The 17,333-nt window shown below is 45.8% G+C and overlaps 1 protein-coding gene, 1 non-coding gene and 1 pseudogene across 2 annotated transcripts; 1 reads left to right on the top strand and 2 right to left on the bottom strand.

The window, feature by feature from the left end:
- Positions 1–1,616: 1,616 nt before the first annotated feature.
- Positions 1,617–1,761, bottom strand: LOC111728371. The gene has a single exon (XR_002775685.1). It is a non-coding gene; the product is annotated as a U4 spliceosomal RNA (small nuclear RNA).
- Positions 1,762–11,100: 9,339 nt separating this feature from the next.
- LOC100950036 lies at positions 11,101–12,068 on the top strand (annotated as a pseudogene).
- A 1,768-nt stretch (positions 12,069–13,836) lies between these two features.
- Positions 13,837–16,402, bottom strand: TEX101 (testis expressed 101). Its single transcript, XM_003799574.1, has 5 exons — positions 16,339–16,402; positions 15,732–15,875; positions 15,410–15,592; positions 14,234–14,365; positions 13,837–14,066 (listed from the first exon to the last, which is right to left on the bottom strand). Exons 1-5 carry the CDS (start codon positions 16,400–16,402, stop codon positions 13,837–13,839), a joined length of 753 nt encoding a protein of 250 aa, XP_003799622.1.
- Positions 16,403–17,333: the final 931 nt, after the last annotated feature.

Here is a 17,333-nt window from a genome sequence, read left to right as displayed (position 1 = left end):
GAACCCGCCACCTTAGGTGTATGTGGCTGGCGCCTTAGCCACTTGTGCCACAGGCACCGAGCCATGAATTTCTTTTTATTTGTAAGTTTTTCTGTATTTTTGTATAGTATTTTATTTTAATTTTTTAAATTTATTTTTGAGACAGAGTCTCATTTTGTCACCCTCAGTAGAGTGTTGTGGCATCATACCTCACAGCAACCTCAAACTCTTGGGCTTTAGCAATTCTCTTGTCTCAGCCTCCTGAGTAGCTGGGACTACCAGTGCCTACCACGACACCTGGCTGGTTTTTCTATTTTTAGTAGAAACAGGGTCTCTCTCTTGTCCAGGCTGGTCTTGACTCTGGAGCTCAGGACATCTACCCTCCTTGGCCTCCCAGAGTGCTGGGATTACAGAAATGAGACACTGTGCTCAGCCTCTGGATTTTTTTTAAAAGGTAAGCCTCCCCCCTTTAAAAAAAATAAACATACCACAAAACTGTTATTGTATTTGTTAATGGTTGACTGTACCACAAAGACCATCCAGGATACTTACTTGTTGATCAAGCAAAATAGAGTTTATTAGGCCAAGTCCAGCAAGGGAGAGCACCACCTCTGTACTCTCAGTAGTGTGACAAAGGGGGAAATTATGTCACAGTATTTGAGGTAGGTTCTTCCAAGCAAGGAACTGGCTAGAATTAGGCAAGGATTATGAGACGATAGTTTAGGATTGGCAGACAGAACAAAATGGAGGTGGGAGGCAAGTCTTGATCAGTGAACTGTCATCTTTAAGTGAGCTTTTTGCCAAGGCAAGCCCTGCGTTATTCTGAGAGGAGAGCTATTTGCCCAGCTGAGCAAACTGTTTGTCTAGATAAATTGGTTTGTTGGATTTTCCTGAAGCAAAGAATGAGTTCTTTCTGCTTTTATGGTCTTATCCTGGCAGGCAAGTCTTTCTTGGAACAATCAGTTAAGTCACGTTGAAATATATGCTTACCGTTCTCACATCTAATAGAATTTAGAATATCTGCCATTATTACACAGCCAATCAATGGGTCAATTTCCTCACCTGTCTTACAGAAATGCTTCTTTATATCTGGTCCCAAGTGAGATTCACGAATTGCATTTTTGTGTGTTTGTCTCTTTTAATTTATAGCTTTCCTTATTCTTTTTTCTTTCTTTCAAAATTTGTGTTTTGACAAGTTCTGTTCATTGTCTTGCAGAGTTTCTGCAGACTGGGTTTTTATTTTTATTTGTTGAGACGGAATCTCACTCTGTCACCCTGGATAGAGTGCAGAGATGTCATAGCTCACAGCAACCTCAAACTCCTGGGTTCAAGCCATCCTCTGGCCTCAGCCTCCTGAGTAGCTGGGACTATAGGCATATGTCACCATGCTGGGCTAGTTTTTCTATTTTTAGTGGAGATAGGGTCTCACTCTTGCTCAGGCTGGTCTAGAACTCCTGAGCTCAGGAGATCTACCCACCTCAGCCTCCGAAGTGTAGACATTTAACATGTTCCTTTGTCCTTTGAATGCCTTTCATTTTCATTTATTTATTTTTCTCCTGAATTCCTTTTAACTTAGTAGTTAGAACTACTGATTGAGGCTACTTAGGTTTTATTTATTTATTTTCTTTTTTATTCAGTCTCCGTAGAGACCCTCAAAAATTGCCAGTGCCAGCTATATTGCAAGTTGTCACAGTAAGGCATTGGGAGAAGTTTTTAATTAGCAGTAACTGTGCCTGACTCAGATAAACCTCATTGGCTATGACGTTGCCATTGTGCAAAGCTATGCTACTCAGCTTTTACAAATGTGGTGGGCAGTAACTTAATGCTCAGAAAAAGAAATCCCCAAATACTAATCTGGTCATTTTGCTCCAAGAATCCAACCAGGGAGGTGCTGCAGACTCCAACAATAAGGGCCAACTGGTGGCTGGGGCTTGGGAGGCTTTATTTTTTCATTCAATGAATAAATATCTGCTGAGGGGGCCAGGCATGGTGGCTCACACCTCATAGGCTGAGGCAGGTGGATGGATTGCCAGAGTTCATGGGTTCAAGACCAGCCTGAGGAAGAGCAAGACTCCGTCTCTAAAAATATCCAGGCATTGTGGTGGGTGCCTGTAGTCCCACCTACTCGGCAGTCTAAGGTAAGAGAATCTCTTAAGCCCAAGAGTTTGAGGTTGCTGTGAGCTGTGATGCTATAGCACATGACTGATAGTGACAAAGTAAGATATATATATATATATATATAAAGTATAGATATATATATCTACTGATATATATATAAAGTATATATATATATATATAAAGTGTATCTATCTATCTATCTACTGTGGGTCCCCCCTTGGTCTAGGCACTGTTCTAGGTGCTGAGATCACAGTCAAGAAAGATGGGTGTCCTTCCCTCACAGAGCTGGGCTTCCAGTGTGGGAGGCACGCCCAGTTCCCCAGTCAAAAGGTGAGAAGTCCTTAGGGAACAATAGTGCAGGGAAATGGATAGTGACTGGGCTCCAATTCTCCGAGTCACCTCTGAGTCATCTTTTCTTTCATTTCCCACCTTGATCCAGCAGCTAAGTCTGGTGGTTGTGCTTTCCTTTATTTTTATTTTTTATTTTTTTATGTTTTGAGACAGAGTCTCACTCTGTTGTCCTAGGTAGAGTGCTATGGCATCATAGCTCACAGCAACCTCAAACTCTTGGGCCTGAGCGATCCTCTTGCCTCAGCTTCCAAGTAGCTGAGACTACAGGCAGCTGCCACCATGCCCAGCTAGTTTTTCTACTTATAGTAGGGACCAGTCTCAATCTTGTTCAGGCTGGTCTGGAACTCCTGAGCTCAGACCATCCACCTGCTTCAGACTCTCAGAGCGCTGGAAGTACAAGGCTGAGCTACCTGGTCCAGGCTGTAATTTCAATTACGTGGAGAATCTGAGCACTTCCTCCCACCTTCGCGGTTATGACCCTGATGCCTGACTCAGATAAACCTCGTTGGCTATGGTTTATCTGAGTCATCCACCATCACCTCTCACTCGTCTCCCACTGCCACCTCTGTCTTTCTCTAGTCTATTCTCAAACAGCACAGCAGCCAGAGGGATCTTTGGACCAGATAAGCCAGAGCATCATATCACTTCTCTGCCTAAACTTTCTCTCAGCTTCCCATTTCACGTGGTGTAGAAGCCAAAGTCAGTGCAATTGCCTACCCGGCCAGCCACAGTCTGTGCGCCCCTTACTCCTTTGACTGCATCTCCTAAGACTCTTCCTCACTCCCTCTGCTCACCTACTTCCTCCCTGCGTGACCTTGAGCAAACTCGCTGAGGCTTTATTTCCTTATATATAAAAGAAGTTAATAAATAACATCCTGCGCAAAGGATGGCGCAGAATTAAACATTGTGAACATCAGTGGACCTCTTTGCCTACTTGTCCTGGCAACGGAGGCCCCTTTGCTGTGCGTGGTGAGTGATTCCTGCTTTGTGAGCTTTCTTACTCTGTAAGCCTTTCTTTCTTTTGCTCAATAAACTTTGTTTTGTGCTTGCTTTAAGAAAATAAAGTAAATGAGGTATTACTTATAAAGCACTTAGCACATGCTTGGCTCGTGGTGTTTTGAAAACGTTAGTGATTACTGTCGTCACTTCTAGTTCTAAGGTTCTGTGAGTCAATGATTTTTTATTTTTATTTTTTTGAGACAGAGTCTCACTTTGTCGCCCTCAGTAGAGTGCTATGGCATCATAGCTCACACCAACCTCAAACTCTTGGGCTCACAGGATTCTCTTGCCTCCGCCTCCCAGATAGCTGCGACTACAGGCCTCGGCCACAGTGCTCGGCTATTTTTAAAGGTGAGGTCTCGCTCTGGCTCAGTCTGGTCTCAAACCCATGAGTCAGTGATTTTAAATGCAAAATTCTCCAGGCTGACAAAAGGGAAAATCAAATTATATTCTGTGATGTTAAGTGTGATATTTGTATTCAGTCTATTGAGATATTTGTTAGACTTTTTTTTGGAGACAGTTTTACTCCATCGCCCTGGGTAGTATGCCATGACGTCATAACTCATAGCAACTTCAAACTTCAGGGCTCAAGTGATCCTCCTGCCTCAGCCTCCTGAGTAGCTGGGTCTACAGGCGCCCACCACAGCACCTGGCTAGTTTTTCAATTTTTTAGTAGAGACAGGGTCTCACTCTTGCTCAGCATAGTCTGGAACTCCTAAACTTTGGCGATCCACCTACCTCCACCTCCCAGAGTGCTGGGATTACAGGCGAGAGCTGTTAGACTTTCAAACTCTGAACCTAGAAAAAGTCAACTTGGAGATGATGGATTGATATTTTAATATATTGTGGTGTATTCCTTTTCCTGATAATAGAATAATTTATGCAGAAAATCATATAAACTTATATTTTTTAAACAGGAAAGCAAAATGAGAGAATTTAAAGTGGAGGCTTTTCTCTATTCTGGAAACAAACTGTACAGCTGTCATCTCAGATCCGGGTATTTCTCTGTATTTTATTTCTTGGCTAATTGTCTATCTCTGATATCTTTTCACTAATTCAGCACAATTAGATATTTTGAAATGCTTACTGTCTCCTCTGGATATTCTCTTTTGTGCCTATTTGCTCTTTCTCCCCCCTTAAGACAGAGTCTTACTCTGTTGCCCAGGCTAGAATGCCCTGGCCCTCCTGACCAATGGCACAGGGTAGATTTACAATCTGGAGACTGACAATCCTGGGTCTGATTTTCATACCCACCTCTTAATAGGTGTTATATCCTGGGAAGTTTATTTAACATTTTTTTTTAGCTTTTGTAACTTTATGTATAAAATGGTGACGGTTTTAGTCTTTACATTAGGATTCTGGCGAGACTCTAACGAGGTCATCAAATGTAAAGTTCTTGCTGCGTGTCGGGCATGTGGTGAATCTCACGGCGCTTATCTTTCTCCCCACCATTTCTTTCCCTTCCCTGCCCTCTCTCTCCTATTCCTCAGTCTCCTTTTCTTCCTCTCCCCATCTTCTTGCCACCTCCTCTTTGCTTTCTACCTTCTCTCCTTCCCAATACTCTCCCCGTCACCTCCCCTTCTTCTCTCCTTCCTCTTCCTTAACCCCCTTTCCACTTTTTCTTTTATTTCATGAGGCTGTTGGCCTTTTTGAGTAGGAACAATAGCTAAGAGGGGCATTGCTGGGAGGAGTGAGTGGGGTTGACATTGTACAGACAGGAGTAATGATCCGCAGAGCCACATGCCACCTCCACGGAAACGGGATGTAACTGACTCAAGTTAAGGCAGATGGCAAGGATAGCTCGTTTCTTGTGTTATGACGGGGTGACTCATTAAACAACCATGTCTTTTTCTTGAAGATAAAAATGTGTCGGCATGGTGGTTTGTGCTTGTAATCCCAGCACTTTGGGAGGCAGAGGCAAGAGAATCACTTGAGGCCAGGAGTCTGTAACCAGCTTAGGCAACATAGCGAGACCCTGTCTCTTCAAAAAATAAAAAAGATCAGTCAGTCATGGTGGAGGTTAAGGAGGGAGGATTACTTGAACTCAAGAGTCGGAGGTGAGCTAGGATTAAACCACTGCACTCCAGCCTGGGAGACAGAGAAAGTTCCTATCTGAAAAAGAAAAAAAAAAATGAAGAAATGTGTTAGGTTTATATGCATAGACCAGTGGTTCTCAACTTTCCTAATGCTGTGACCCTTTAATACAGTTCCTCATGTTGCGGTGACCCCCAACCATAAAATTATTTTCATTGCTGCTTCATAGCTGTAATTTTGTTACTATTATGAATGGTAATGTAAATATCTGATATGCAGGATATACTTAGGTGACCCCTGTGAAAGGGTCGTTCAACCCCCAAAGGGGTCTCAACCCACAGGTTAAGAACCGCTGGCATAGACAAAGGGCAAGAAGGAAATAAGGGTAAGGGTAGGCAAGGTGGCTCACACCTGTAATCCTAGCACTCTAGGAGGCAAAGGCGGGTGGATTCCTTGAGCTTGCATGTTAGAGACCAGCCTGAGCCAGAGCAAGGCCCCATCTCTAAAAGTAGCCCCGTGTTGCGGTGGGTGCCTATAGTCCCAGCTACTTGAGAGGCTGACGCAAGAGGATCACTTGAGCCCAAGAGTTTGAGGTTGCTGTGATCTGTGACACCACCACACTCTACCAAGGGTGACGGAGTGAGACTCTCTCTCTCTCTCAAAACAAAATAAAACAAAAACAAATAAGTAAATAAAATGAAAAGGAAATAAGAATAATACTCCAGAATTATCTTTTCAGTTTTGGGTATTCTCTGTCACTATCTCTAGGATGAACTTTACTCCTGTAATGGTAACTAATGTAGGAAGTCCACAGTAAACACATCAAACTGTAATAATTCAGGTTTGAAACTCATAGACAACCCATAATATTAGCATGTACTACTAAAAATTTCCAACTACATCCATGCCCTAAAAAAAAAATCAAGTGGGTGGAAACACAACTAAATAAAGATTCTTTTTTTTTTTGAGACAGAGCCTCAAGCTATCCCCCTGGGTAGAGTGCTGTGGCATCACAGCTCACAGCAACCTCCAACTCCTGGGCTCAAGCAAGTCTCCTGCCTCCGCCTCCCAAGTAGCTGGGACTATAGGCGCTCACCACAACACCCGGCTATTTTTTGGTTGCAGCTGTCGTTGTTGTTTGGCGGGCCAGCTGGATTTGAACCTACCAGCTCAGGTGTATGTGGCTGGCACCTTAGCTGCTTGAGCCACAGGCGCTGAGCCTAAATAAAGATTCTTGATGAAACCTTTTCCTACTACCTCTGAGTGTTAAAAATAACCTCTTAGACCCCTGCCCCTGCAAAAGACAAATAAATAAATAAAATAACCTCTTAGATTCTGTGAAATCCTGGACTCAGTGAGAAATTTATGCCAGGTGTCTGCAAGATAGATATATATGAAGAGAGAGGTCAAGAGAGAAGAGAAAAAGGAGAGAGAAGGCAGTTTTTTCTTTTTCTTTTAGTGTGGTGGTGGGGCGAGGGGGACAGAAACAGTGAGAGTCATACCAGATTCCTCATATGAGGAGGAGGATGGAGGTCTGCAGGTTGGGAAAGAAGTGGACCCCTGATTCCTCTCCTCACGGGTCAGTAGTGTGGGTAGGACCAGAAGGAAACAGCCATGTTGTTCTGTTCACTGCCCATTCACCTCACTGGTGAGGGAAGGATATATACCCTCAACGGTATGAGATGACTGACAGGCAGCACCCAGCACTGCACAGGTGACAGTGACAGCAGATTATTAGTCACCTACGTTCTCTAGTGGAGGAGGACCCTGCATATACCCAGGGGTCGCACTCAGAAGCAGAGTGAACATGCAGAGAGTGTGGGAGGGAGGCTTTGTAGTGCCCAGAGAAGGTGTCCCCTGGTTCTCACAGAAGATGTGATTGGTTTGTTTGAATAATTCTGCAGGTCAGGCGAGGTGCGTCACACTTGTAATTCCAGCACTCTGGGAGACTGAGGCAGGTAGTTTGGTTGAATTCAGGAGTTCGGGACCAACCTGAGAAAGAGTAAGACCTCTATCTCTACTAAAAACACAAAAGCTAGCCAGATGTTGTGTCAGGTGCCTGGAGTCCCAGCTACTCAGGAGGCTGAGGTAAGAGGATTGCTCAAGCCCAGGAGTTTGAAGTTGCTGTGAGCTGTGACACCATAGCGCTCTACTCAGGGCAACAGAGTGAGACTCCATCTCAAAAAAACAAAACAAAACTGAAGCCTGCTAGGTTGAGGAATAGGTGGAGTGCAGCTGGTCTGAGTGACAGGGAAATGAGCTGGGAGGTGGGACAGAAGCAGGAGAACTAGCTGGGAGACCCTTATGATCCTGTGAGGCTCAAATATATCAAAGCAGCACATCAGATTTTGTGCCTTACAATGCACATGTCATGTAGCTGGGCATGTTGGACACCCTGAACCAGACTCAAGTCCTGCCAAGTCTTGCCAGTGCTCAAGTTTGAAAGCCAAATGTCAAGGCCATAGACTTTTGAGGATTCTCTGTGGAACTGGAAAAGAGACAATGGCCCACAAAAGTGGCAACTGATGTGAAGCAAAGGTCTGAACTTTGCAACACATTGTAACAGAATTTTTTTTCCTTTGAGACAGAATCTCACTCTGTTGCCCAGGCTAGGAGTGCCATGACCTCAGCCTAGCTCAAACTCTGGGTTCAAGTGATCCTCTTGCCTCAGCCTCCTAAGTAGCTGGCACTACAGGTACCCCCCACAATGCCCAACTAGTTTTTTCTATTTCTAGTAGAGACAGGGTCTTGCTGTTGCTCAGACTGGTCTCCAACTCCTGAGCTCAAGGGATCCTCCTGCCTTGGTCTCCCAGAGAGCTAGGATTATAGATGTGAGCCATTGCACCTGGCCCCAGAGATTTTCTTAAATGTCTGAAACCAATAAGTCACCCGCACTTTGCTGGAGGACTCTGTTTCTATGTTGGGGCACACCTTCTGATTTTTCTAGAATTTGGAACAGGCAAGAATTCTCCCTTAAGCTTCTAGTTCAGTGATTTCCAACCCGTGTACCTCAGCATACTGGTGTGCCATGAGAGGATCTTAGGTGTGCTGTGAACATTTTTAAAGATCATTTATTAAATTATTTCCAAAAGAAGTTCAAAGCATAGTACGTATATTCTTCCTTTTTTTTTGAGACAGAGCCTCAAGTCATCCCCCTGGGTAGAATGCCGTGGCATCACAGCTCACAGCAACCTCCAACTCCTGGCCTCAAGCGAGTCTCCTGCCTCAGCCTCCCAAGTAGCTGGGACCACAGGTGCCAGCCACAATGTCGGGCTATTTTTTGGTTGCAGCCGTCATTGTTATTTGGTGGGCCTGGGCTGGATTCAAACCTGCCACTGTAGGTGTATGTGGCTGGCGCCTTAACCACTTGAGCCACAGGCGCCGAGCCTTCTTCCTTTTTACTCTTTCTTTTGATCAACATAATTTAAGTGTGCCGTGGAAGTTTAACTATAGGTTCAAGTGTGCTGTGAGATAAAAAAGTTGAAGGTGGCTTGGCACCTGTGGCTCAAGTGGCTAAGGCTCTAGCCACATACACCTAAGGTGGCGGGTTTAAATCCAGCCCGGGCCCGTCAAACAACAATGATGGCTGCAACCAAAAAATAGCTGGGCGTTGTGGCGGGCGCCTGTGGTCCCAGCTACTCAGGAGGCTGAGACAGGAGACTCGCTTGAGCCCAGGAGTTGGAGTTTGCTATGAGCTACAATGCCACGGCACTCTGCCCAGGGGGACAGCTTGAGGCTCCTGTCTCAAAAAAAAAAAAAAAGTTGTAGGTAATAGGGTTGGTGGTCAGTTGGTGGTCAGTTTAGTTGTTGGAGAAAGTCGTGTGTACAGCAGAACTTTGGTTCACTTCAGGAGGCAGTTATGAATGACTCAGAACATCAGGTTGCTGGTCACATTTACGGGCTCCGTTAAATCACAAAGCTGGTGGAAACAAGGCCTGTCCCTGGCCGGCAGTTACTCTATTGGGGAAGACGATACTGTTGTGTGGGAAATAATGAAATCTTGAAGTAAGGTAGGCAGATGTGCTGGGGCTGCGCTGAGGGAGACCAGTGGGTGCTGGAGAATTTGAGAAAGGTTTCCCAGAGCTGGCAGTGAGATGTCCAGGGGGACCCTTATGAGGGGATAGGTGGGGAAGGGAGGTGGGATTTCAGGAAGGGAAGAACATGAACACAAATCCAGGTGGGCGAAAGCAGATGTGCAGGCTTATATTTTGCTATTCCTCTTGTCCCCCACTCCACAATTCCTTATACTGCTTCTCATGCTCTTTCTCCCCCACTCAGACAGTAGGGCTATTACCGCAGAAATGCAGAGACAGAAATATCACAATATTTAGCCTCGAAGTTTCAAAGTAGGTTTTGTCAACTGAAACAGAGTTAATAGTTCAAAAGGCCCAACTTCTGATTTGCAGGACATAGAATTTTTGAACTTTGGTCTAAGAATGAAGGAAATGGGATGACTATTGTCATATGATAGATTTGAGGAAAATGTGTGATAGTGGTCTGGGGACCACTATAAATTGTAGACTATGGCCTCATTTCTTGTTTTCCCATCTTGTGAGGAAGCAAGTCCCTATGAAGTTGTCTTTTGTCACATCTTCAGGGAATTTCATCTCTGTGTGGGATGTCAGGGCAGCTTCAGATTCCTAGAACACTTGCCAAGGTGAGAGCAGTTCGAGGACTCTCTTCCACAAGTGGCTGAGAGGGATAGCAGTGTTCAGAGCAGCTGTGCCCAGACAGGGCTGGCAGGGCCCCACAGGAATGGAAGCTGAGCACCAGGCTTCAGTAAGAGCTTAGACATGAGCAGCAAGAGCAGCATGGGTTTTATCTAGACAATCACCTTCCCAGCAGTACTATGGCAACAGTTCTGGGCGAGGAGGGCAGAATAGGAAATCTCTGAATTAACCGAACTTAAATCCCAAATGACGGAGTTTTTTCTAAGGGTGAAATTAACAATATTACCCTTCCTTTTGGTAGAATATATATATATTTTTGAGACAAAGTCTCACTCTGTTGCCCTGGGTATAGTGCTGTGGTGTCATAGCTCACAGCAACCTCAAATTCATGGACTTGAGCCATCTTCTTGCCTCAGCCTGCCAAATAGCTGGGACTATGAGCAATTGCGACAATGTCCAGCTAGTTTTTTCTATTTTTAGTAGAGATGAAGTCTTGCTCTTGCTCAGGCTGGCCTGAAACTCCTGAGCTCAAGCAATCCATCTGCTGTAGCCTCCCAGAGTGCTAGGATTATAGGTGTGAGCCACCATGCCCAGCCTATATTAACTATTTTAATTATACACTTAATATTATTTAAAATTTGCACTCTCACATGTGTGGCCTGAGAAATTTGTGCATGCTACAAAAATGTCTTTTTTTGCCTTATATCCATCTGATGGATACAATTTTTAAAATATCAAAACACTTCACAGACCAAAATTTTGAAAATTGTGCTTCTTCCATTCACGCGGGAGTTTCTCTCTCTCTCATTTTTCCTTTGAGGCAGGAAAATTCATTCTGTGGCATCATAACTCATAGCAATCTCGAACTCTTGGAGTAGAGATATGTTCATTAGCTTCCTCCTTTCTGCCTGTGGATGCTGCCAAGGAAGTCTCGCTTCCCACTGCTGTTATGTCTAAGTCAGAGTCTCCTAAAGAGCCCAGAACAGCTGCAGAAGCTCCTCATTGGAGGGCTGAGTTTTGAAATGACTGAAGAAAGTCTGAGGAGCCATTGTGAGCAGTGGGTAGTGCTCACAGACCGGGTGGTAATGAGAGATCCGAACAACAAGCACTCCAGGGGCTTTGGGTCTGTCACATCCACCACTGTGGGGGAGGTGGCTGCAGTAATGAATGCAAGGCCACACAAGGTGGATGGAAGGGTTGTGGAACCAAAAAGAGCTGTTTCCAGAGAAGATTCTCAAAGACCTGCTGCCCCCTTAAGTGTGAAAAAGATCTTTGTTTGTGACATTTAAAAAGATACTGAAGAATATCACTTCAGAAACAATTTGGAACAGTATGGGAAAGTGGAAGTGATTGGAATCATGACTGACCGAGGCAGTGGCAAGAAGAGGGGTTTGCTTTTGTTACATGTGATGACCATGATTCTGTGGATAACACTGTAATTCAGAAATACCATACTGTGAATGGCCACAGCTGTGAAGTAAGGAAAGCCCTGTCAAAGCAAGAGATGCAAGAGATGGCTAGTGCTTCATCCAGCCAAAGAGGTCAAAGTAGTTCTGGAAACTTTGGTGAGGGCCTTGGAGGTCATTTTGGTGGAAATAACAACTTTGGCTGTAGAGGAAACTTCAGTGGTTGTGGCGGCTCTGGTGGTAGCCGTGGTGGTGGTGGATATGGTGGCAGTGGGGATGGCTACCCTGGATTTGGTAATGATGGGAGCAATTTTGGAGGTGGTAGAAGCTACAGTGATTTAATTACAACAGTCAGTCATCAAATTTTGGACCCATGAAGGGAGGAAATTTTGGAGGCAGAAGCTCTGGCTCTTATGGTGGTCGTGGCCAATACTTTGTCAAACCACAAAACCAAGGTGGTGATAGTGGCTCCAGTAGCAGCAGTAGCTATGGGAGTGGCAGAAGGTTTTAATTATTCCCAGGAAACAAAGTTTAGCAGGAGAGGAGAGCCAGAGAAGTGACAGGGAAGCTACGGGTTACAACAGATTTGTGAACTCAGCCAAGCACAGTGGTGGCGGGGCCAGGCTGCTACAAAGAAGACATGTTTTGGACAATACTCATGAGTATGGGCAAAAAAATTGAGGACTGTGTTTGTGAGCAATTGTATAACAGGTTATTCTGGTTTCTGTTCCAAAAGTAGAAAAGTGTAAAGCATCCCAACAGAAGGTATTAATGTAGATTGGTTTCTTTGCACCCATGCTGTTGATTGCTAAATGTAATGTAATCTGATCGTGATGCTCAATAAATGTGTCTTAAAAAAAAAAAGGAAACTCAGGCAGTGCCTGTGGCTCAAGGAGTAGGGCACCGGCCCCATATACTGGAGGTAGTGGGTTCAAACCTGGCCATGGCCAAAAAAAGAAAAAAAAAGAAAACTCTTAGAGTAAAGAAATACTCTTGCCTCAACCTGTCAAGTTGCTGAGACTAGTCTCAGGAATTTTTCTTGCAACTGTCTTTGGTACCACTAAATGACCAATTTCTATGCAAAAAACCTAGTTGTTTGTCTTTGTTTTTTGATTTTACTTTTTACTCCAACTAGTATTAACCAGCCATGGCTCTGAATGCTTGTTATGCCCCCAAATCATGCCCCTTGACAAAGTTAACATCCGATTTGCTGGTGATTCATCTCCCTCTTGAGGGAGATTTAGCAAACTGACATAACATGGACCTGCGCGCCTAAGGACAAAGATGAAGAATTAGCTAGAGTCAGGCATTTGCTACAAGAAAGTGAGTACAACTAGATAACCTTCTAGAAAGAACTTGGTTGCATATAATATGGCCAAACTCTCCAGTCTTTTGGGAGGAGGACAAAAGTTTACATTAAAAGTCTTTGCTCCCACCTCCAGGGAAGCTTACTATGCATCAATTAAATCTCATTGAAACTGTCTTTTTTTTTTTTTAAGTCTCCCTTTACTCTCCCCACCTTTTACTTTGTTCTGTACACCTTCTATATCATTTGAGTCTTTTGCAATAAAATTTTATGTATTCTTGAGTAGTAAGTAAATAAGCTTGAGAGCTTTCCAGAAAAATCTCCCTCCACCCATAGTCACAGACCCCCATTCATTCTGTCCCTCCCAAGTTCCCTCTTTCTACTGGTATCATTATGTAAGACACAGAGAGAGGAAGGAACAACATAGCGTGGGCAAGGAACAGCAAGACATGAGCAGATGGGCCCATTACTATGGGAGAATGTGACGTCTGATTTTTCTCATCTTGCTATACCTTCTAGGGAAATGTCTGGACCCCCAAACTTTGGCCTTAAGATTGGGTGAGGAGTGCACGGGGGACAGCTAATACTAGTCACTTGCCCAGCTAGCAAGAGAATTTAGCATGTAAGGGTGAAGGAAAAATCAGAATTTAGGTCAGGTTCTTGTCTTGGCTCTCTCTGCCCATAGCTACTTAAGTGTGAGAAACTCATTAAAGTTTTCCAGATGTCAGACTCTGTTTCTGGAAAATGTAGGCGTTGGAGAAGATGCTTTTAAGGGTCTTTTCAGCACGAAAATTCTACCACTAGTCATGAAGCACACACAAATCACAGCAGACATTTTATTAAAATATCAAGTTCATCCACAGGCTCTTCCTTTGCTCTCCCTCAAATCCCCACCTCAATTTGTTGATGACCAGCAGTCTCAAGGTTCCCAGTCATAAAAGGTGTCCTGAAACCTAGAACCAAAAGCACCTTCTCAGGAAAAATGGACCAATGATTCTAGCACCAATGGCAGCAGTAGGTGTAACCTCCAAACCAAAATGGGAAGACAGGTGGCTCCACTTTCGGCCTTTGGGGTTTGAGTGAGAGGCTTGTTCTGGCAGATTTCCTTCACCAACATGGGTCCTACTGTTAACATTCCAGCCATCAGCCTGCAACCCATCAGGGCTGTACAGCCTTTGACTTCCACAGATGACTCGATGCCACCTACAGAACACAGAAGGATAGGGAGACACATAGATGTCTTAGGAAATCAGAGGGGAATCCAGCCCAGACACTCATCCCTGGAAGCCTGAGCATCAGAACCTCTTGGTATCTACTCAGATGTCTGGTTTTCCAGCCTCTGAAACCATTCGATGTTCATTGCAGTTTACCTCCAGCAATCTCAAGTCTTCCTTCATAGCAACGAGTTGCACCTTGGGGACAGGGAAGAGAAGGAGCACTGTCACAGGTCCCCAAAGCCACGCAGGTTGGGCATTGGAGGGTTGGTGACACAGTGGGGGTGACTGGAAGGGAAAGAGAGGGACAGTTAGGGTATGTCGTGCCTTCAGAGATACTCCTCCTTGCTGCCTTCTCTTCCTCAATTCTTTCCTGCTGATGCTACTCTAATCAATGACAGCCAATTACTGTAGCTTCCCCATACTTCTTCAGCTGACTGTCTCTGCTGTCAGAGCCCCATCAACTTGATTACCAAACTCTGTGCTCAGGTGTGGACATATAGAGATGAAAAGGGCATAGTTTCTGCCATCTAGCATCACTGTCTACAAGGAGAAAGTCATGTTAGTAATTAACCACAACACCAACTCAGTAGTTGTTCAGGGTATACTGGCAAAGGAATAGAGGAGCATCTAAGTATCTAAAAGAATTCAGTAAGTATTTTCAAAAAGCTGATACCTGGGTGAACAGGGGTTAGCTGTGTGAAAATGGGGGTTGCAGTGGGGTAGCAAAGGGAACAGCAAGGACAAAGGCCAGGAGGCATGAGCCAGCTTATTGGTTGTGAAACCAAAGGGCTGATACTCAGCTGGTAGGCACAGCAGGGCTGAGCTGTTTCATTTTTTATGGCCAGCATTCATTCTCATTGGCTAGTGTCATCTCCATTGTTAAGTATTTTTAATATCAGCCCCAGGTAGAACAATAAGAGAGGGAAGAGAGGGGAAAGAAGCTGAAAAGATAGGCAGGGCTAGGTTACTGTAGGGTCTTGAGTCCAAACTGAGGAATTGGGTCCAAACTGTTGTCATGTAGCAATGGGGAACCGATACCTGTTGGAATGATAATATCACCATCCTGTTCACCTACACTGACATCTTATTGCTTAATAAACACAAAACCCAGTTTACACTCCAGCCTTTGTTGATTTTCCTCTACTCTGTGCAGTGTTCAGACTCTAAAGAAAATTCAGAAGAAGCAAGATGATCGTTTGAACTGTGAGGTCCTTTTGTGCATGGTCCACTTGGCAAGTAAAGAACAGGAAGAGAGAAGATACGCGATCTCTTTATGCAGTTTCTCTTAGTCCTAATCTGCCCACCCTCCCTCAACCCACTCCAGGGTACCTGGGATCTCTTGTAGATTCCCAAACTCATTTAATCTGTCTTTGTCGTTACATACAGACTTGTCACAGTAGCTACTGTAGGAGACTGCGACCAGGCCCGGGGGTGGGGTGTGCTGAATATACATAATCTCCTCCATGGTTGCAGGTATGCAGCCCTTAGTGGCCAAAATAGCTGTCTTGGTCCCTGTTTTGAGAGAAGAGAGAGGGAAAGCAGACAGTGAGCCTAACCATTCGCCTGAAGCAGGGAGAATAGCATCTATGTGGACATAAATCCCCCACCCTCCCTCCCTCATCCCCAACCCAACTGGCCCATTCTCCTTTACCTGCTTTAATTATTAGTATGGATTCCTGGCAGAATGTTACATTGTCACAAGTTTCAACGTTCTCTGTGGTCCAGGTAAATGCATGGTAATCCTTCTCTTCTATATACATGGATACATTCTTAAAACATTGTACCTCTGGGGCCTCTGGGGGGTGGAATGAGATTAAAAGTAAGCACTTGCATGGCCAGGCACGGTGGCTCCCGCCTGTAATCCCAGCACTCTAGGTGGTTGAGGAGGGTGGATTGCTTAGCTCAGGAGTTAGAAATCAGCCTGAGCCTCCCTCTCTACCAAAAATAGAAAAACTAGCCGGCCCTTGTGGCTGGCCCCTGTAGTCCCAGCTACTCGGGAGGCTGAGGCAAGAGGGTCGCTTGAGCCCAAGAGGTTGAGGTTGCTGTGAGCTGTGACGCCAGGCACTCTACCGAGGGAGACAGAATGCGACTCTGCCTCAAAAAAATAAATTAAAAAAAATAAAAAGGAATACTTACCCTCAATTCTCAGACCCAGCCACCTGCTCCCTAAGACTGAGGGCTAATGCAACACCTCCTTCCTCGTAAATCCCCCCTGGGGGACCCAGCTCCCCGCAGCCCCCAGGAGCTCCCCTACCTACCGGTGGAGGAGGACGCTCCCAGGAGGAAGAGCAGCAGCAAGCCCTGGGTGTGGCGGGGGCCCATGGCTTCCTCGGAGGCTGGGAAGACCTAGCGGGATCTGCGCGGTTTGATGGAGAAAAGGCAACTTTTCATCCAGGCGCAGTGGGAGTCAACTTAGGTTCTGGCAAGTGCTGACTTGAGGGCAGAGCTCAGGGCACTAAGACTGCGACCTCTGAGCCGGTCAGCGCGTCCCTCTGTGGCTGGGACTTGGGGCCAGTTCGCAGTGCCTCGGTTTCCACAGCTGGTGGGTCATCTCAGACCCAGCCACCCGCTCCCTCCGACTGAGGAACTCGGGGACCCGCACCTCCCACCCTCGGGATCGCGATCGGGAGTCTGGGCGCGAAGAGGCGCCTTCTCCCTCGGACTCAGCTCGAATCTCTCTCACGGCCTCCGTGTTTCGGCCCCCGGCCCCTGGCTTCATCAGTATCCGGGACTCTGGGAGCCCCTGTCTACCTCGGGACCCAAGGGTTTGGGTTCCAGCCACGTTTTCCCACAGGACACACGATTCCGGCACCCCCCTTCCTCCCCTGTCAGGCCCGGGATTCCAGACCCTCACTCAGCCCTGGACCCCTCAGACCCAGAAGTCCTGACCCTCGGCCTTGGCTTTCCTCAGGAATCTGAGTCCCCAGCTTCCTTTTTCCTCTTTATAGGAGCAAAATTTCTGCTGACTTCCAAATATCCTCACCCAAATGTGACAGCGCGCCGGGTCTGAGTTCGAAGACCCCAACAGGCACGGAAGGCGGGATCGGACAGGCTTCTCGAAGCCCCATTGGTCGACGCAGAAGCATCAGCTGAGCTCATTGGATGAGGCTGGGAGAACGCCCCACCTCACTGACAGCCCAGAAGCCAAATCCGTGGGGATTCTGAGCACGCGCAGAAGGCGAGTGGCAGCTAAAGTAGTGGGAAGATCCCGCTGGTCTTTGCAGCCCTTGGCAGCCCCACCCATCCCAGCGTG

The sequence above is a fragment of the Otolemur garnettii genome, unplaced genomic scaffold (genome assembly GCF_000181295.1).
Source record: "Otolemur garnettii isolate 467f Iridium unplaced genomic scaffold, OtoGar3 scaffold00152, whole genome shotgun sequence".
Lineage (NCBI taxonomy): Eukaryota > Metazoa > Chordata > Mammalia > Primates > Galagidae > Otolemur > Otolemur garnettii.
The sequence above is the reverse complement of the archived record's forward strand: the minus strand, read 5'-3'. Positions and strand labels throughout refer to the sequence as shown.